Source organism: Schistocerca piceifrons, chromosome 2 (assembly GCF_021461385.2).
Source record: "Schistocerca piceifrons isolate TAMUIC-IGC-003096 chromosome 2, iqSchPice1.1, whole genome shotgun sequence".
Lineage (NCBI taxonomy): Eukaryota > Metazoa > Arthropoda > Insecta > Orthoptera > Acrididae > Schistocerca > Schistocerca piceifrons.
In genome coordinates, this window is record NC_060139.1 from 907,956,173 (window position 1) to 907,977,967 (window position 21,795).

The 21,795-nt window shown below is 44.8% G+C and overlaps 1 protein-coding gene across 2 annotated transcripts in view; it reads right to left on the minus strand.

Annotated features, from left to right (window-relative positions):
• Positions 1-19,376, minus strand: part of LOC124772664 (triokinase/FMN cyclase-like) — a 156,957-nt gene extending 137,581 nt beyond the window's left edge. For both annotated transcript variants that reach the window (XM_047249340.1, XM_047249338.1), the window contains exon 1: positions 19,236-19,376. In XM_047249340.1, the coding sequence (XP_047105296.1) occupies positions 19,236-19,241 (6 nt within the window). In that variant the 5' untranslated portion in view covers positions 19,242-19,376. The remainder of the gene's footprint in view (positions 1-19,235) is intronic.
• Between the last annotated feature and the right edge of the window lie 2,419 nt (positions 19,377-21,795).

Here is a 21,795-nt window from a genome sequence, read left to right on the forward strand (position 1 = left end):
GGGAGGGAAATAGGTAGATGTGGGTAAAGGTACAGACAAACAAATGATCACAATTTCAGAAAAATTTGATAATTCAGTTAAGAGAAAAGCTTCACAAATTGAGCAAATCGATAACAAGTTGGTTCACCTCTGGATCTTATGCAGGCAGTTATTAGTTTTGACACTGATTGACAGAGTTGTTTGATGTCCTCTTGAGGCATATCATGCCAAGTTCTGTGCAATTGGCGTGTTATATCGTCAGAATCCCGTGGTGATTGTAGTGTGCTGCCGAACCGTACCTTGGCCAGAAGGTCTCTCTCAAATTGATAATGTTTGTAGCATTATGAACAGAGCCCTCCAACTAGTTCGGGAATCTGACGATATAGCTCACTAGTTGGACAGAATTTGGCACAAAATCCCTCAGGAGGACACCCAGCAACTATTAATCGACGCCAAGCCGAATAACTGCTTGCATAAGAGCCAGAGATAGACCCACAAGCTACTGACTTGTTCAGTTTGTGGAGCTCTTTCTCTTGAATAAATCACCCAATTTTTCAGAAATTGTGATCATCTGTCTGCGCATTTACATCACATGAACTGATTTCTGTCCCATTCAGATGAATGCTGGCTGTGGTGGCCGAGCGATCCTAAGCACTACAGTCCGGATCCGCGTGACTGCTACGGTCGCAGGTTCGAATGCCGCATCGGGCATGGATGTGTGTGATGTCCTTAGGTTGGTTAGGTTTAAGTAGTTCTAAGTCTAGTAGACTGATGACCTCAGAAGTTAAGTCCCATAATGCTCAGAGCCATTTGAACCAATTCAGCTGAATGGTTAATGGTGCGTCGTTGTCTTTTCTGTCTGAGTGTATTATCAGCTACATTCCGTTCAATTTTTACTTCAACATTTTTACAGAGGTTTTTTGTTTTTGTGTGTTGTAACCGTTCATACCCACGTCAACCCAGTTCAATCATTACATCATAAACAAAACTTTAATGCAAACAGAACTGGCAATCTGTGAGGATCAGCGACTTCTGTTTTTGTGCACTTCAGCCTAATTTAAAATTGTATGAAAGTTAATTTACTTTAAAAAACATTTTGTAATAATGCTGTATGGCTTGTCTGAGGGCATCACAATGAAGTCACAGGACACTGCAGTGAAAGAAGTGCCGCAGCTGAGGGTTGGGGTGCTACTTCTGCCCTTTGGGGCAGACCAGTGTCTGGATGTGATGGAGTTTCTGATTGGCCAACGTTTATGATTTCTTAAAATAAAGACAGCCCCAGCGTTAAGCGTGAACCGATAGAGGTCTCTGCAGTCTCAGCGTTTTTCTCAGGGAGCTCTGGCCCTCCGTAGCAGTAATATTCAAAATGGATTTCATATCAAAGTGTTGAAAGTGTTTGGGATGATTTCAGACATATGCGCCACGAACTTTTTTTTTTTTTGTGGTTTTAGGGCGCACAACTTCAACGGTCATTAGCGCCCAGACAACGTTAGGAATGCACCGCGAGTCACAAGTTTAAAACAGCAACGAAACGGGAAACACGATAAAAGACAGACTGACAGGCATAGGATTAAAAAAAAAAAAAAAAAACAGCATAATCAAATGTCCTTAGAGAGGGTTGTCAAATTGATAAAATGAAGAACGCGAGCAGCTGCTCGTGGGTCATCCGCTAAAATGGCTTCTAAAGTACACGGCAGGCCAAGATCAAGACGCAGTGTGTTAAAATCCGGACAGGACGTTAAAATGTGGCGGACCGTCAGCAATTGCCCACATGGGCAGAACGGCGCCGGCGCAGCCGTCAGCAGATGGCGATGGCTGAACCGGCAGTGTCCAATTCGTAACCGGGCCAAAACTACCTCCTCCCGCCGAGAAGGGCGTGAGGAGGACGTCCAAGCCACGGGAAGAGGTTTCAAGGCCCGAAGCTTGTTGTCTGTAAGTGCAGCCCAATCGGCATGCCACAGCGAGAAAATGCGCCGACAAATGACCCTGCTACAATCTGACAAAGGGACACAACAAGAAGCTGTCCGAGGCTGGAGGACCGCAGCCTTGGCCGCGGCATCTGCAGCTTCGTTCCCAGGGATACCGACATGGCCAGGAACCCACATACAGCTAACCGGAGAACCGACGTCCACCAGCTGCTGAAGAGAGCGTTGGATCCGGTGCACGAAAGGGTGAACCAGGTACGGATCACTGAGGCTCTGGATGGCGCTCAGGGAATCGTAGCAGATGACATATGCAGAATGTCGGTGGCGGCAGATGTAAAGAACAGCCTGGTAGAGGGCAAAGAGCTCAGCTGTGAAGACCGAACAATGGCCATGGAGCCGGTATTTGAAACTTTGTGCCCCGACAATAAAAGAACACCCGACCCCGTATTGGTCTTAGACCCATCTGTATAAATGAAGGTCATATTAATGAACTTCGAACGAAGTTCGACAAAACGGGAGTGGTAGACTGAACCGGGGGTAACCTCCTTTGGGAGCGAGCAGAGGTCAAGGTGGACGCGAACCTGAGCCTGGAGCCAAGGTGGCGTGTGGCTCTCGCCCACTCGAAAGGTTGCAGGGAGTGAAAAATTAAGGTGTTGAAGGAGGCGACAAAAGCGAACTCCAGGGGGTAGCAGGGCAGAGACATACAACCCGTATTGACGGTCGAGAGAGTCATCAAAAAAGGAAAGATAAGACGGGTGGTCGGGCATTGCCAGTAGCCGACAGGCATACCGACAAAGCAGTATATCGCGCCGGTAGGTGAGTGGCAACTCACCAGCGTCAGCATGAAGACTCTCGACGGGACTAGTATAAAACGCTCCGATCGCAAGTCGTAAACCCCGATGTTGTATGGAGTTGAGGCAGCGTAAGATGGATGGCCGTGCAGAGGAGTATACGAAGCTCCCATAATCCAGCTTGGAGCAGACGATCGACCGATATAGGCGAAGTAGGACGGTTCGATCCGCTCCCCACGACATACCACTGAGAACACGGAGGACATTTAGAGAACGGGTACAACGGGCAGCCAAATATGACACATGTGGAGACCAGCTAAGTTTCCTGTCAAATGTAAGACCTAAAAATTTTGTTGTCTCCATGAATGGGAGAGCAACAGGACCGACTCGTAAGGACGGTGGGAGAAACTCTTTGTAGCGCCAGAAGTTAATACAGACCGTCTTCTCGGCAGAAAAACGGAAGCCATTGGCGACACTCCAGGAGTAAAGACGGTCAAGAGAACGCTGAAGACAGCGCTCCAGGAAACACGTACGCTGCGCGCTGCAATAGATGGTAAAATCGTCCACGAAAAGGGAGCCTGATACATCAGCTGGGAGGCAATCCATTATTGGATTGATCGCTATGGCGAAGAGAGCGACGCTCAAAACTGAGCCCTGTGGCACCCCATTCTCCTGGCGAAAGGTGTCTGACAGGACAGAACCCACACGTACCCGGAACTGTCGATCCATTAAAAAGGAACAAATAAAAAGAGGGAGGTGACCGCGAAGGCCCCATGTATGCATGGTGCGGGGAATGCCCGCCCTCCAACAGGTGTCGTAAGCCGTCTCCAAATCAAAGAACACAGCCACGGTCGGGCGCTTCCGCAAGAAGTTATTCATAATGAAGGTCGACAAAGTAACCACATGGTCAACAGCAGAGCGGCGCCTACGAAATCCACATTGTACATTGGTAAGTAGGCGTCGAGACTCGAGCAGCCAAACCAAATAGGAGTTAACCATTCGCTCCATCACTTTACAGACACAGCTGGTAAGCGAGATGGGTCGATAACTGGAAGGCAAGTGCTTGTCCTTCCCCGGCTTAGGGATCGGGACAACAATAGACTCGCGCCACCATGCGGGAACATGTCCCTCAATCCAGATGCGATTGTAAGTACGAAGAAGAAAACCTTTACCCGCAGGAGAAAGGTTCTTCAGCATCTGAATATGAATAGAATCAGGCCCTGGAGCGGAGGACCGTGATCGGCCAAGTGCGTTTTCGAGTTCCCGCATGGTGAATGGGGCATTATAACTTTCACGATTCAAGGAGCGGAAGTTAGGTGGCCTAGCCTCCTCTGCCTGTTTGCGGGGGAGGAAGGCAGGGTGGTAATGAGCGGAGCTCGAAACCTCTGCGAAAAAGCGGCTGAAGGCATTGGAGACAGCCTCAGGGGCCACAAGGACGTCATTCGTGACCGTCAAGCCAGAAACTGGTGAGTGGACCTTAGTGCCAGATAGCTGGCGCAGGCTACCCCAGACAACAGAAGAAGGAGTAAAAATGTTGAAGGCGCTTGTGAAAGCAGCCCAGCTGGCTTTCTTGCTTTCTTTAATAATACAACGACACTGTGCACGTAATCGTTTATAATTGATACAATTCGCCACTGTAGGGTGGTGTTTAAAGGTGCGTAAAGCACGTCGACGAGCACGTAAAGCGTCTCTACATGCTTTGGTCCACCAGGGGACCGGTACGCGACGTGGAGAAGAAGTAGGGTGAGGGATGGAATATTCAGCAGCAGTGAGAATGACTTCCGTGGTCGCTCGAATATGTATCAGAAAGTGCATACCACTCAAACCGGCGTGCAAGTTGGGGAGTACGTATAGAGAGGTCTAAATGGGAATAGGTGTGAGATGTGTCCAAAAGAAAAGTAGGGGCGCCAGTATTGAAGATTGAGCTGGTTGAAAAGGTCTGCTAACAGGGAGCCCCTCAGGCAGGATGCTGGAGAGCCCCAAAGGGGATGGTGGGCATTGAAGTCTCCAGTTAACAAAAATGGTGCAGGTAGCTGAGCAATAAGTTGCATCATGTCTGCCCTGGTAACGGCAGACGACGATGGAGTGTAAACGGTACAAATGGAAAATGTAAAAGTGGGGAGAGTAATGCGGATGGTAACTGCCTGCAGGCCGGTGTGCAACGTGATGGGAACGTAGTAAATATCATCCTGGACCAGCAACATAACCCCTCCATGAGCCGGGATACCTACCACAGGGGGTAGGTCAAAACGCACAGAGGTGTAGTGTGCCAAGGCAATTTGATCGCATGGGCGTAGCTTCGTTTCCTGGAGGGCTACGACGAGCGGACGGTGCAAGCGGAGCAGCAACTTCAAGTCCTCTCGGTTGGAGCGAATGCTGCGAATATTCCAGTGAATAAGTGCCATCGTAAGAAGAAAAGGAAGATGAAAGAAGGGGTCACCTCGAAGGCCGCTGAGGGCCTGGCTTCGAGCGAGCACTGCCGCCGCTATCAGTGCGGAGGAATCCCCCATGATTGCCAGTGTCTCCGATGGCGCGCTCCTTCCTTGTGGGGACCCTCTCAGAGGGCACTCCCGCCTTAGGTGAATGTTTACACCTCAGGTCACACCTCCCGAGAAACAGACGGAGGGACCAATCGGCATGGTCAGAAGGTATCAGCTCAGGCAATCACCCCTCCCTGGGCCTGGCCTTTACCAGGGGGTACGTGCGTGCCTTACATGTCTACCCAGGGCGGGGAATTACGCGTTACCCCGTCACCGGCTACGCATGCGAACGCGTGGGTCGGCCTTCAGGCGCGCACAGGGAGGAAGGAAGAAGAGGAAAAAGAAGAGAGAGAGGGAGAGAGAGGACAGACTGTCTCAAACGCCGAGGCGGAGACCAGAGAAGGCAAGGAGAAGAAGGCAATGAGAAGGCAAGGAGAAGAAGGCAATGAGAAGGCAATGAGAAGAAGGCAATGAAAAGCCAAGGAGAAGAAGGCAATGAGAAGGCCAGGAGAAGAAGGCAAGGGAAAGAGTAAGGAAGACAGTGAGGTGGAGAAGAGCAAAGAAAGGAACCAACCAAAGGAAGGAAGAAACGAGAAAAGAAAAAGCAAAATGACCGCAAATAGAGGTCGTGGAACCGTCCGTCTCCGGACGCAGGCGCTAACTACCCCCTTGAGGGGGAGGGACTCCTTTTAGTCGCCTCTTACGACAGGCAGGAATACCTCGAGCCTATTCTAATCCCCGGACCCGCAGGGGGGGGGGGGGGGCGCCACGAACTGAATGGATCCACCAAACTATTCGTTGCCATAAGAGCATTATTTGTTGTAAAAAGTTCCGTGATTGATTTGATTTTATGTGTTTTTCGGTGGATGAGGAAAACAACGCCTGGCAAAATCTGATGTGCCCAGTTTGCAGTTGCAAATTATATTAGTAAAAAACTCCACATGATTGCCAATGACGTGGGATTACTAGGGAGGCATATACAGGGTGACTCAAGGTAGATGGATGGTTCTGAACTGCGTAGTACTGAGAGCGCGGTGGTGGGTGGTGGTCGTAGTAGGGATAGTTCTGATCCACACAAGACGCCATTTCATTTACTCATTCACTATGGAGCAGTGGGACTTGCAACGTCGAGTGTTTGTCTATGACAGTTTCGTGAAAAGTGGTGAGTCTATTATTGCTAAGCAGCGACTGTTTCAAGCACGGTTTAATGTTGGTCGACATGGAGCTGTTCTGAGCCGTAACACGATCCTCAGATGGGTGGAAAATTTCAATACCGATTGCTGCTTGGTCCCCGCATGTCCTGACTTTGCCCCACACCCTTTGAGGCTGTTGCCCTTTCGGTACTTGCCCGAGGCCATCTAACCTAAAAAACCGCCCAGTCCACGCCACACAACCCCTGCTACCTGTGTAGCCGCCTGCTGTGTGTAGTGGACTCCTGACCTATCCAGCGGAACCTGAAACCCCACCACCCTATGGCGCAAGTCGAGGAATCTGCAGCCCACACGGTCGCACAACCGTCTGAGACTCTGATTCAGACTCTCCACTCGTCTCTGTACCAAAGGTTTGCGGTCAGTCCTGTCGACGATGCTGCAGATGGTGAGCTCTGCTTCCATCCTGCTAGCGAGACTGGCAGTCTTCACCAAATCAGATAGCCGCCGGAAGCCAGAGAGCGTTTCCTCCGATCCATAGCGACACACATCATTGGTGCCAACATGAGCGACCCCTTGCAGATGGGTGCATCCTGTACCCTTCATGGCATCCAGAAGAACCCTCTCCACATCTGGAATGACTCCCCCCGGTATGCACACGGAGTGCACATTGGTTTTCTTCCCCTCCCTTGCAGCCATATCCCTAAGGAGCCCCATTACACGCCTGACATTGGAGCTCCAAACTACCAGTAAGTTTACCCTCTACGACCACCCAGATCTTGCAGACTGAGGGGCAACCTTTGGAACAGGACACCCAGCCATGTCTGGCCAAAGATCAGTATCAGCTGGAGACAGAGCCTGAAACCGGTTCGTCAAACTGGAGAGACCTTGCGTTCAGGCCTCCGGAATGTCTTTTGCCCCTTGCCACACCTCGAGACAACCTCCCACTGTACCATGGGTGAACGGTCAGCCTCAATGTGGGCAGTATCCCAGGCAGCCACAGCCATAGTCCAATTGGGGGATGCATGGGACGAGCTGGCCGTCCCTGACAAACCCCCATCCAACCCCCCACAGTGATGCCCATTGGCAACAGCCTCAAGCTGTCTGACTGAAGCCAACACTGTCTGAAGCTGGGAGCGAAGGGATGCCAACTCATCCCGCATCTGAACAAAGCTGTCACAATCCCTATCCATGCTAAATACTGTTGTGCAAGGAACGTCTGAACTATCTACAGAGAGCACAAACAGTTCGACACAAAATTTAAACAGTTGTTAAAATACAAGACTGCCTAGTAAATGCAGTAATGCTGCTACTTGCGCATTGCTGACACATTGCTCAGCGGCAGAAAGGTAACTTTTCCGTCAGTAACTGAAAGAAATAAACAAATGACAGACGACTACACGACTTTACACGTCACAGATATTAAAATGCAAATCTACCCCGTAATATTTAACTAAACAAGTGCGCTAAGAACACTCAAACAAATTTTCAACTTGACTACTACGCTTGTAAGAACGCTAAATAAGCCACTTGCTGCTACTTGCGCACTGCTGACACACTGCTCGGCGGCAGAAGGCTAACCTAGTGAGAAATATATAAGAGCTTGGTAAATCAGACCGACTCCGTGATTGTACTGAAGAGTTTCTGCCAAACAGAATACAGTCTGTCATTTTCAATGGAGAGGGAGCATCAGACGTAAATGTAACTTCTCGCGTACCTCAAGGGAGTGTTATAGGACCATTACTTTTTACAATATATACAAAATGACCTAATGGATTATGTCGGAATTCCAAGTGGCTTTTCGCAGATGATGCTGTTGTACGCAGAAGACACAACGCTAGAAAACTGGCAGTTGACCCTCATGGTAAACAAATAGAATGTATTGGGAATACATAGGAAGAAAGACCCATTATGTACGATTACACAATGCCTGAACAGTTACTGTAAGTAGTCACATCCATAAAATATTTAGGAGTATGCGTACGGAATGACCACATAAAACTAATCACAGTTGAGGTACATTCATGCTCATAAATTAAGGATAATTGCAGAATGTGGTGCCACACAACGTGGCACTACACAATGCTGGCGCTAATAGCACAGGCACATAGGGAACACACATGACGCAGATCTGTAAGTCCACGGTATCGGTGATAAGTTGAGAAAACTGTCCTGAAACACATGTGCTTCAAAACGCCACTGTTTCCTGCGCATGTACCGCGACATCAATATGGGATATGACCACCATGCACACATATACAGCCCGCACAACTGGTTGGCATACTCTGGATCAGATGGTCAAGCAGCTGCTGGGGTATAGCCTCCCATTCTTGCACCAGTGCCTGTCAGAGCTCCTGAAGTGTCATAGGGGTTTGAAGACGTGCAGCGATATGTCGACTGAGAGCATCCCAGACGTACTCGATGGGGTTGAGGTCTGGAGAACAGGCAGGTTACTCCATTCACCTGATATCTTATGTTTTAAGGTACTCATCCACGATGGCAGCTCGGTGGGGCCGTGCATTATCATCCATCAGGAGGAAGGTGGGACTCACTGCACCCCTGAAAAGCAAACATACTGGTGCAAAATGACTCTCTGATACAACTGACCTGTTACAGTTCCTCTGTCAAAGACATTCTGGGGTGTATGTGCACCAATCATAATCCCACCCCACACCATCAAACCGTGACCTCCATACAGGTCCCTTTCAAAGACATTAAGGGATTCGTACCTGGTTCCTGGTTCACGACAGATGAAAACCTGGCGAGAATCACTATTCAGACAGCACCTGGACTAGTCTGCGAGCATAAGCTGGGACCACTGTTCCAATGACCATGTAATGTGTGTGACACCAGGCTTTACGGGCTCTCCTGTGACCAGGGGTCAGTGGAATGCACCTTGCAGGTCTCCAGCCGAATAAACCATGTCTGTTCAGTCGTTTGTAGACTGTGTGTTTGGAGACAACTGTAAGATCCCAAGTAAGGCTACCTGCAGTACTCCGTGGCCCTCTGCGGGCACTGATGGTGAGATATAAGTCTTCTTGTGGTGTTGTACACTGTTGACGCCCCATACTGTAGCGTCTGGACACGTTTCCTGTCTGCTGGAATCGTTGCTATAATCTTGAGGTCATACTTTGTGGCACACGGAGGGCCCGTGCTACGACCTGCTGTGTTTGACCAGCCTCCAGTCGCCCTAGTATTCTACCCCTCATAAAGTCATCAACATGTGTTCTTTGAGCCATTTTCAACATACAGTCACCATTAGAACGTCTGAAAATGTCTGCACGCGTATTCGCTGCACTGTACTCTGACATGCACCAAAACACCTATGTGTTTGTGGACTGCTTCCAGCGCCACTGTGCGACGACCGCATGCCAAATGCACTGCATGGTCATACCCCGAGGTGATTTAAACCCGCAAACCGCCCACCAGAGCGTTGTTTCGCCAATTATCAGTATTATCCTTAATTTATGAGCATGAGTGTAAATGTACATTGAAATGATCCTCAGGAAGTGCAGTCCATCACTAAGGAACAAGTTTACGAAACCATTGTTCGATCAATACTTCAAATCTGCTCGTCAGTCGGGGATCAGTATCAGATAGGATAGATCGAGGAACTATAGCAGATTCCAGTAAGGACAGCACGTTTAATTACAGCTTCATTGCGTCACGGAGATGCGCAGCCAACTCCACTGGCAGATGCTGCTAGAGAAGTGTTCTGTATAACTTTGTGGTGTACAGTTAAAGTTTCGAGAGCCTACGTTCCTGGAAGAGTTAATCAATATATAGCTTCCTCCTATGTACAATATATCTCGCGAAAAGGCTAAGCTGTTAAATCAGAAAGATTCTAGCTGACACAGGGGCCTATCAACAATCGTTCTTCCCGAGAATTATTTGCGGCTAGAACAGGGAAGGAGGGAAGTGACACTGATGCACAAAGTGTCCTCCAACTCACACAGTACGATGGCTGGCGGAGTACAGATGTAAGCGGACTCTCATTACAAACCCAACTGCTTGCTTCCTCTAGCCTCACAAATTTATGGCGGAATACTGAATCACCTTCCCAATATTACCGTTTTAACAACATGTAACAAAGTAACACTTAATCTCACAAACCCAGTTCTGGTATAATTACACTACTGGCCATTAAAATTGCTACACCAAGAAGAAACGCATATGATAAACGGGTATTCACTGGACAAATATATTATACTACCGCTGACATGTGATTACATGTTCACGCAATTTGGGTGCATAGATCCTGAGAAATCAGTACCCAGAACAACCACCTCTGGCCCTAATAACGGCCTTGATACGCCTGGGCACTGAGTCAAACAGAGCTTGGATGGCGTGTACAGGTACAGCTGCCCATGCAGCTTCAACACGATACCACAGTTCATCAAGAGTAATGACTGGCGTATTGTGACGAGCCAGTTGCTCGGCCACCATTGACCAGGCATTTTCAATTGGTGAGAGATCTCGAGAATGTGCTGGCCAGGGCAGCAGTCGAACGTTTTCTGTATCCAGAAAGGCCTGTACAGGACTTGCAACATGCAGTCGTGCATTATGCATCTGAAATGTAGGGTTTCCGGTTCTAGGCGCTACAGTCAGGAACCGGGCGACCGCTACGGTCGCATGTTCGAATCCTGTCTCGGGCATGGATGTGTGTGATGTCCTTAGGGTAGTTAGGTTTAAGTAGTTCTAAGTTCTAGGGGACTGTTGACCTCAGAAGTTAAGTCCCATAGTGCTCAGAGCCATTTGAACCACTTTTTGTAGGGTTTCGCAGGGATCGAATGAAGGGTAGAGCCACGGATCGTAACACTGTTCAAAGTGGCGTCAATGAGAACAAGAGGTGACCGAGACGTGTAACCAATGGCACCCCATACCATCACGCTAGGTGATACACCAGTATGGCGATGGCGAATACACGCTTCCAATGTGCGTTCACCGCGATGTCGCCAAACACGGATGCGACCATCATGATGCTGTAAACAGAACCTGGATTCATCCGAAAAAATGAAGTTTTGCCATTCGTGCACCCAGGTTCGTCGTTGAGTACACCATCGCAGGCGCTCCTGTCTGTGATGCAGCGTCAAGGGTAACCGCAGCCATGGTCTCCGAGCTGACAGTCCATGCTGCTGCAAACGTCGTCGAACTGTTCGTGCAGATGGTTGTTGTCTTGCAAACGTCCCCATCTGTTGACTAGGGATCGAGACGTGGCTGCACGATCCGTTACAGCCATGCAGATAAGATGCCTGTCATCTCTACTGCTAGTGATACGAGGCCGTTGGGATCCAGCACGGCGTTCCGTATTACCCTCCTGAACCCATCGATTCCATATTCTGCTAACAGTCATTGGATCTCGACCAACGCAAGCAGCAATGTTGCGATACGATAAACCGCAATCGCAATAGGCTACAATCCGACCATTATCAAAGTCGGAAGCGTGATGGTACGCATTTCTCCTCCTTACACTAGGCATCACAACAACGTTTCACCAGGCAACGCCGGTCAACTGCTGTTTGTGTATGAGAAATCGGTTGGAAACTTTCCTCATGTCAGCACGTTGTAGGTGTATCAACCGGCGCCAACCTTGTGTGAATGCTCTGAAAAGCTAATCATTTGCATATCACAGCATCTTCTTCCTGTCGGTTAAATTTCGCGTCTGTGGCACGTCATCTTCGTGGTGTAGTAATTTTAATGGCCAGTAGTGTAGAAAAGAAAATTTATCTTGTTGGTATGTTTGTCACCTTGTTAACGCCTTTAATTGGGTAGATCACAAAATTCTCCTGCGGCAATTAATAACTTATGGCGAAAAATACCGATAATCTTATCTGGACAACAGAAAATAAACACTCTCTTTAACTAATGACTCACCAAGAATGAAACTATGTCCGGGTAGGGGAACATTAAATACAGTATCCTACAAGGCTTAGTAGTTGACCCACTCCTGTTCCTGAACTGCCAACATGATTTACCGAAGTCATCAGAGGACTCTTCAATAACTGTCAGTTTTGTTGATGATACATGTATACTGATAAAGCGGTCAAACACTTCCACGGCAGAACTCCCAGGGAAATAATGGAACAGGCTAACAATTATTGGTCCACAGCGAACAGTTTAAGTACTAAATCTTACCAAAACTCATATTATGCATTTCCAAATGACGAAGTGGCACCAAAAGCAGATACCGTTGGGTAAAGATTAAATGAAACTCCATATGTGAAGTTCCCAAGTATCGAAATATATAACAAACTGAGGTTGACACCAGTACACAGATTAGGTAATCAAATACACTGGTGTCCAAAATTAAAGCAACAAACGGAAATTTTTCAAGGTTGCATTTATTTTGCCAAAAAAAAAACAGTACAAAAGGCGATATAAAGCAGAAAAATGTGAAGAATAGCTAACGCATACAACTGCAACAATCATAAAGTAGACAAAAATATTCTTCGTTTTTTCCCACTTGACGGATTTGCACACACATTCTGACAACTGGTTAGTGTGCTCAGTATGGGGTGTTACCACCTATGGCGGCAATACAGGTCTGACAACGACGGGGCATGTTGCGAATGATGTCATAAATCTCATGTTGAGGCAATAACGCCCATTCTTCCTGCAGAGCTGCTCACAAGTCTTGGAGAGTGGTTGGTGCATACTGACGTTTTGCATCCGTCTCCGTAGTGCATCGCAGCCAAACACTTTGGGATTCAAATCGGAAGAGCGAGCAGGCCACTCCATCTGAGCAGTATCTTCCATCTCCAAGAAAATATCAACCACATGTGCTCTACAAGGTCGAGCTTTATCGTCCATCAGTACGAAGTGTGGGCCCACAGCATCTCGGAACAACTGCGCTTGGGGTCCCAAGATCTCGTCACGATACGTGACAGCAGTTAAACCTTGCCAATCCACCCATACAATTTCAAGAAAAGTGGTTAAAGTGATCAACATAATCCCTGCCCACACCATTGGGGATCCTCCTTGACACTGGTTTCTTTGTATAATGTTTGGATCCCAAAACCGTGTTCCATGTTCCCTCCAGATGAGAATCTGTCGAGAATCATTCTCCAGACGAAATCGGAACTCATCTGCAAAATGAACATTGGCCCACTGTTCGACTGTCCAGGTGGCATGATGACCACTCTACTCTAAATGTTTCCTTCTGTGAAGATGAGTCAGAGGTACACATACAGCAAAGGCTCCATCCAGTGTGTCCACCATAACATACTGGATGGAGCTACTGCCTCAAATTGTTTAAATAAAGACTGCCTGCAAAATAAAGACTTATGTCCATCCTATCCAGCAAAGGCTGAGTCCTTTTCCCGCCCATTTCTAGGAAGAGGTGGCGGTCGAATGACTTAGGTTAGTGGAGGTAGCCCAAGTGACCTATTTTCCCGCCATTTTCTTAGGTTAGTGGAGGTAGCCATGGTGTGTTGCATTGTCCTGATGGAGTTCAAACTTCCCACTATTTCCTGGGGAGGGCAGGGGGGAGGGGAGGGGGTTAGGTTAGTGGAGGTAGCCCATTTGACCAATCTTCCCACCATAATTTGAACTTCCTTCCATGACGTCACTGCGATGTTGCTATATCTATCGCCGCCATCTTGAATAAATTTGGCACCAATGGAGAGTGGGGTGACGTCGGCCATCTTCTACTACTTCCGTAGTCACTGGATAGCTGGATCGAGTCCCTCTCATGGTTTTTCTTTTAATTTATGTTTTCTTCAACATCAGTTGATTATTTCGTACATACTACATTTGAAAGGTAATATGATGAAGACACATGTATCTGCATGAATTATTACTGAATTTCCAATGTTATTTGGTTGTTTGCTAATTTTAACTATCGCAACTAATATTGTATTTATAATCATCGACAAGTAACTGACCAAACGCATGAAGTTTTCCTGAAAATGTTTGCCTGTAGTGATTTGCGAAATCCTTTACACCTACAGTCTGTTACGGTACCGAGAACTGCTTTGCATCTGGACATTTCGATATACTGACAGGTTTCAAGGACGAGGAAGAGGTTTCGAAAGCCCAAGTCAAACATCGATGGATAAATGCGTAAATAACTTAAATAAATAACACAATAAGTTACAATATGTCAGAATATGACGATAATGTTCTGATTAATTGTCGGATGTGCTTTCGACATTACAAGTTGTAGGATAATATTTTTCATAGAGATATGGAAAACAAATTAAAACGGTATCTACTACATCGAAGGAATGCAATTTTCCCTCAGGCACAAGGAATCATCAGAGTTTCTAAGAAAACAACAAGTTCTTTGACATTTGATAAATTTCTTTTTTCCGACAGTTTGTATACAAACCATGCGTAATGCAACATTTTCTTTGATACCGCTGCCGAAAACGTACGATTTGGGGTATTCTATTAGCATCTTCACGAGCAGCAATTTCTTGCTCGTCGTCAGTCAAATATGAAAGTATGAACCGAGCGAGGTGGCGCAATGGTTAGCACACTGGACTCGCATTCGGGAGGACGACGGTTCAATCCCGCGTCCGGCCATCCTGATTTAGGTTTTCCGTGATTCCCCTAAATCGCTCCAGGCAAATGCCGGGATGGTTCCTTTGAAAGGGCACGGCCGACTTCCTTCCCCGTCCTTCCCCAATTCGATGAGACCGATGACCTCGCTGTTTGGTCTCTTCCCCCAAAACAATCCAATCAAACAACCCAATGAATAAGTATGAAGGCGCGTGATAAAGTTTTTAGATTGCCTACAGAAATATAAGTCGCATAATATATGTTGTGATAATAAAGATTGGCCGCGCGGTTCTAGGCGCTGCAGTCTGGAACCGCGAGACCGCTACGGTCGCAGGTTCGAATCCTGCCTCGGGCATGGATGTGTGTGATGTCCTTAGGTTAGTTAGGTTTAACTAGTTCTAAGTTCTAGGGGACTAATGACCTCAGAAGTTGAGTCCCATAGTGCTCAGAGCCATTTGAACCATTTTTGATAATAAATATTAGTAAGCAGCGAAATATCATTGGAAATATAATCAAATTTTATTTGAATACATGTGTGTCTTCATCATATTACCTTTCAGTTGTTGTTGTTGTTGTTGTTGTTGTTGTCTTCAGTCCAGAGACTGGTTTGATGCAGCTCTCCATGCTACTCTATCCTGTGCAAGCTTCTTCATCTCCCAGTACCTACTGCAACCTACATCCTTCTGAATCTGCTTAGTGTATTCATCTCTTGGTCTCCCTCTATGATTTTTAGCCTCCACACTGCCCTCCAACACTAAATTGGTGATCCCTTGATGCCTCAGAACATGTCTCACCAACCGATCCCTTCTTCTAGTCAAGTTGTACCACAAATTTCTCTTCTCGCCAATTCTATTCAATACCTCCTCATTAGTTATGTGATCTACCCATCTAATCTTCAGCATTCTTCTGTAGCTCCACATTTCGAAAGCTTCTATTCTCTTCTTGTCCAAACTATTTATCGTCTATGTTTCACTTTAATACATGGCTACTCTCCGTACAAATACTTTCAGAAACTACTTCCTGACACTTAAATCTATGCTCGATGTTAACAAATTTCTTTTCTTCAGAAATGCTTTCCATGCCATTGCCAGTCTACATTTTATATCCTGTCTACTTCGTCCATCACTATTAGTGTTGAAAAAACATAATTAAAAAAAAGGATGAGCGGGACTCTATCTGGAGAATCATCGATTACGAAGCTAGAACGCTAACCACATGACCGCCGCCATCTACTGCTCAACGTCGCGACGCACCGTTACATCACTGATGCGTAAAACATCTCTTGCAGTTTTCCCGAAATCGCCTAAGTAATACGCCTTATTCGTTGCACATTATGTTGTCCCAGCGGGCTATTAAAAGTGCACAAAATGTGAACTAAATCCGTGATCCGACCGTCGTAGTTTCCCTTGTAAGTTGATGCATTAAGATTGACATTATAGCTCAAGTCGACGGGATAGAAACAGAATATAGTAAAATTAGACTACTGCGAACCCAAATGACATTATTAATTACCTAGCTTTATTTTTACATTAGTTAACTGCTCTAGACTTCCATATCACAAAGTGTTCTTCAGTGAAAATTGTACACCTTTTTTAATCTGAACCAATGAAATAATTGATAAAATTATGCATTTTCCCGATCGGTGTACAACGGTGGTTAGCACTTTAAAGTATTTGTAAACCACCATATTATCTGTCTTTTAACAGCAGCTGAAGCAGTGGTTTACATACACCTTGAACTACTTAATGGTACCCATCTCAGTGTTACAACATAAAAAAGACGGATGTATTAGGCTCAAAATGGCTCTGAGCAATATGGGACTTAACTTCTGAGGTCATCAGTCCCCTAGAACTTACAGCTACTTAAACCTAACTAACCTAACGACATCACAAACATCCATGCCCGAGGCAGGATTCGAACCTGTGACCATAGCGGTCGCGCGGTTCCAGACTGTAGCGCCTAGAACCGCGCGGTCACTTCGGCCGGCGGGGATGTATTAGACAGAAATGACGCGGGAGATACAGATCTTAATCCCAAGCATTTCCTTGATCCCCAACAAGTTTCCATTTTGTTTTAAACATCTAACAGTCCGCGGTAAGTACTCGCTGGACGATGTTTAATAAAGCGCAAGTACAAACGTTACGCTACATGGACCTGAAATAACACAGGAGGATAAAATGACAAGTTCGTTGTCTATATAACATAGAGGGTGAAAAAATATTTTTAGTCGTTTGTACTTTTGTGATGCCTACATTTCGTTGATCATGTAGATCAACTGCAAACTCGCTCAAACGAACTCATTTAGGGAGTCTCAGTCTGGCAATAGTCGTGTGGTTTTGATTGCTCGGCAAAGATGTAATACCTTCTCGCTCGTAAAAGCACAACACATTCCATTTGGTTATGTTAAGGATCAGCCAACAGTCTTTGCACCAACCGCTGATTAGGTTTTCCTGTATTTCTCAACAGTTGCCTAGTGACGCAATTTCACTGTATACGGCTCCCAGTTACGTCTCCAGCGAAGAGCTGCAGAGCTACCGGTGTTACCTGCGAAGTCATTTGTTCAGTGTTTTAAATTTTACTACAAATTCCTACAACGTTTAAAGGGCGCGGGGAAATGAACGATCTGAGTAAGAATCCATGTCCGGAGAGGAACTGTTTAAGTAGGCAGGAACAAGCGTGAAAGCAATTTTCCCCTTTCCCGCCTCTGGCGGGTGAAAAGCGATGTACTTACTGCTTGTTGTAAACAAAGAACTACTGTGGTAAAAATACACAGCACCCACGTACACGTTTCACGTATTACTCGAAACATTCGGCATATCCTCTACCACAGATGGTCCCCATCACTACCACAACACTGATTAGGGTTGATTGGCGACTCCATGTTGTCTTGTGCACCACGACCAGATAACAGGTATACTTGAAAAAAGAGACAGCATTGGTCGTATATTTTTTACTATTGCAAAATCGATTTTCTGTCACTGAGTGACCATCTTCAGTGCTAGAAGTTAAAATTTTTTTCACATTACGATCAGAGAGTAAAACATAGAAAATCACAATTACATCTGCATATGAACATAACACTTGTTAGAAACAAACCTATATTGTATAACTTAAATTGGGATGCACTGTTGTCACTAAGCTTACGGCAATCACATAGACTGAGGTTGCTGTTTACCTGCACTTGTTCAGCAGACCTCGGTGTGACGGGGCTTGACACGCCCTCTATGTGACATGTGTCACGTGAAGACATAGTATTATTGGTTTTGCGAATTATTAACACTAAATAACTCTTGTACTTTTGTGAATGGTGTAGTAATTCAAATTTAAAATGTACGTACAACACATAGCAGACGCAGAAGAATATCTAAAATACATTGGCATATTGTTTTTTATAAATTATAAAACATAAAATAGATCGATGATAAGTTATTAGAGTGCAGAACATATAAAAAGCAAAAGATAATGCCAAAGAATAATAAATGAACAACATAAAAAGAGGCGCAACACAGGTCTTTCTTAAAAAACGTAACACCCACCATCTGGCGTGGGAAGTCAAAAGTACAACGTTCATAAATTATGTAACAAACGTTAATACCAAGGAGTCAATATATAAAAAATAATAACGTTAATACCAAGGAGTCAAATATATAAAAAATAATCACAGTACGCTACTGCCGTTACTTAATAATTAAAATACCGTGTAGGCGTTGACACAAAGTAATACAAACCGGTTATCACTTTACGTAATTATTTTTAATGTATGTTAACAATTCTTTTGCTATTTGAATAAGTGCTGGATATCGTGCATAGTCTATGTTTAATTTCTCTAAAGTACGATGTACATTTTGGTATAAGTAACACTATTACTTGTCCTTCCTCATGATGGTTTCTCGATGATTGATGTATACTACGTGTTCGCACCCTACATTTGCTTCAGAAATAGGATGCCATTTGTGATTTTGCAGTTTTTGTACTTCATATAAGAAACTTTACGAGGGCAGTGCGTAAAAGCTCTACTCTATGTTCGCGTTGTCAGATCAATTTGTTCCACAGCAGGCCTCAAGGGCAACACCTAGGAATATTTTTCACTCGTTGCACGTGCATCCTGTACAGACGAAAATATACAGATGAAGGTGTTCTGTTCCTAAATTTTCTTATCATGTACCATTATGTATTGGCTTAAGGTCTAACAGAAAAACAATATCACCTGATAATTACGAATAGAAGCTTCCAGAACAGTTCTTAACAGACTCTCTGAAAGGAGGGAGATCTATTAACAAAACATTCATTGGCACAAAAACAAAAATTACCGCAGTCATGTTGTACTGCGTACATATCGAAAGCAACAAATGTTTCACTGCTTGTCTCCCATAGCGCTGACACAATGTTTGCAAAGCGGTGTTTACTTACAGTCATGGTAGAGCGAAGAGGCGCGAATATCAGCTAAACGCGTTGCGTCGCAGACTCCACAGCAACGGCTGCAGAGGAGCTGTTCCTATGCTGCCGGCCACAAACTATGAATGGCTCGGGAGTGGCCAGCAGTTATCGTAATGAGCAACCGACCTTGGGTCGTCCGCGCTTGACCCCATCAGTCACTGCACCACGCACGAGTGATATAGTGTGCTAAGTATAACAGAGACCATCTTACTGTTTACATAACTGAATTACCATAGCCTCGCCAAACAAACACAGTGAGCTGGTGCTGTTCGGACTAGGGTTTGGAAGAAAAGTTCAGACCACCATTCTGTCATCGGATTTAAATAGTAGAGCGACACTTTGAAAACAGCATCTTAGATGTGGCGTCTACAGTTCGAATTTCATGACGTGTGTTATTTAACGTGAACTAATAAAGTGAAAAGACTGACAGGCTGTCATACGCATTCGTTAACTGCTGCCGTGGTGAAACAAATGATTCATGCAAACTGCAAAAAAGGGATGATCATTGGCTTCCAGGCCAGGGAACTCAGTATTTCCCAACAGGGAAGATTGTAAACAAAATTAACGGTGGTCAGTCGATTGTTTTTTCGTTCAGTCGCTTTTCTCTGTCTAATGAAATTAGTCTCAGAGGCCACGTCAGCTAAACGAATGTTTTCACTCACTTTCCAGGTTTGAGTAATTTCACTTATATGCTTCTTCAACATTTCAGGTAATTCATGAACCATGACAAGGGTTGCCAATTTATTTAGAGACAAACAACGTAACTTATTCCAGGGATAGGTAAATAAAAAGTATATTTCCAAAATGAAGTATTTTCAGAATTTATGTATTTATTTATTTAAATACTAATTATTCGTATTTCTGGCATTAAATATGTATTTTGGTTGATTTCAAAAGATTAATAACTGGAGATACATTATCAATGAATGTTTCAACAAATGAACATTACTTTTTATTTAAATTTATTGAAGATCTGCCTCTCTCTTCCTGGTGGTTTGTACCCATCACCACACGTCTGCTGAAGTGAACAAAAAGCATGTAAGATACAGTTTCTTCAATTCCCTCAGTCGCTTACGTGTTAAGCATATACCAAAGCGTCTAGAAGCGCTATGTATAACTGTCAATTGTCGGACGTCGTTTTTCGCGATAAAATTTTTGTCATCAGGCATTATTTTTTTTGAATTTCTTTAATTACATACTTTCAGAATACAAATAATCCTTGCAGATACTGTATATAGCACTGAATTCATCTTCGGAATTACTTTTCAACCAGTCATATATGATTTCTTTCATTCCCACGCCAATGAACGTTTCAGCAATTTGCTGCAGACTCAAAGTTCACTATTAAGTAAACATCTATAGATAATCATAGACGAAAATCGAACCAAAGTCTACTCATTGGCAATCAATAAAAAGTAAATACGTGAACGACAACAAAGTGACGAAAAGTAGTAACATAATGCAGTAAAGAAGAATGGTTTGATTTCCAGAACTGAATGCACCAAGGATCAGATGAGTCCAATTTTCGCTTCCAGCAGTCCAGTATACTGTGAACGTGGCTACAGACAGTTTACTATTACTATGCCAATTTTGGATTATTCTGCTATGCACATGATATCATTTATACTACAGTAACAGTTTTATATGAAAAATGTTTTGAGAGATTTTTAGAAAATATTTTTATTGTTTATCTCTCTAAAGTATGAAGGAAATTTTCCAAGGGTTTCTGGACCTGCTTAGGATGGCTTTGTTTTGAATTTCGTGGTGTTATGTCTGAGCTCGTGGAAGAAGCTCCGCTTCCTAGTGTCATGGTTACGCTGGGGCTTGGTACCTTGAGTATCGGATACATATTTGAATTTTCTCCAGCGGAAGAGTTCATAAAGGTAAATGCTTGGTAATGTTTGTATTTTGAGTGCTCTGAATGCTGACCGACATGATTCTCTCCACTTAAGATTGGCTATTATTCTGGTTGCTATTTTCTGCATTTTGAGTACTCTATTCACCAATAAATAAACTTTCTTATGCAACATTCTACAATACAGAAATATTATAAATGTATCTCGCGTTTTATCTAAAGGCTGCTTTTTTCTAATGTCTTCTCAGTCCTTTATTTCCATATGGAAACACAACAATGGAGTTCTGAAGCAAGCGAGAGCACTTGTTTTACGCATGCACCATGACCCATCTTTTCTAGGGCTAAACATGTGAAATAATAATTGTTGAAAAAACATTAACATAGGACATCAAACTGTATCTTACAATATTTCTGTGCACCTTTTTCTAAAAAAACTTTTGCCCATGGCATCCGCCCCACTGGCCCCATGCTTGTGTGGCTATAGTGTCCGTAGTTGCTTTATAACTCATGAGGGTATTTTTCTACCACGTGTGTTTATGTACCACGCCAAATTTTCTATCACCCACTTTTCTGCATGTCTTTTAGATCTTTATATCCCCTACACTGCATGTTAAGGATTTTTTTTAATTTTTACTCCCGAGTATGTTCCCTCAATGGCTGCTGGAATAGCCTCTTAAA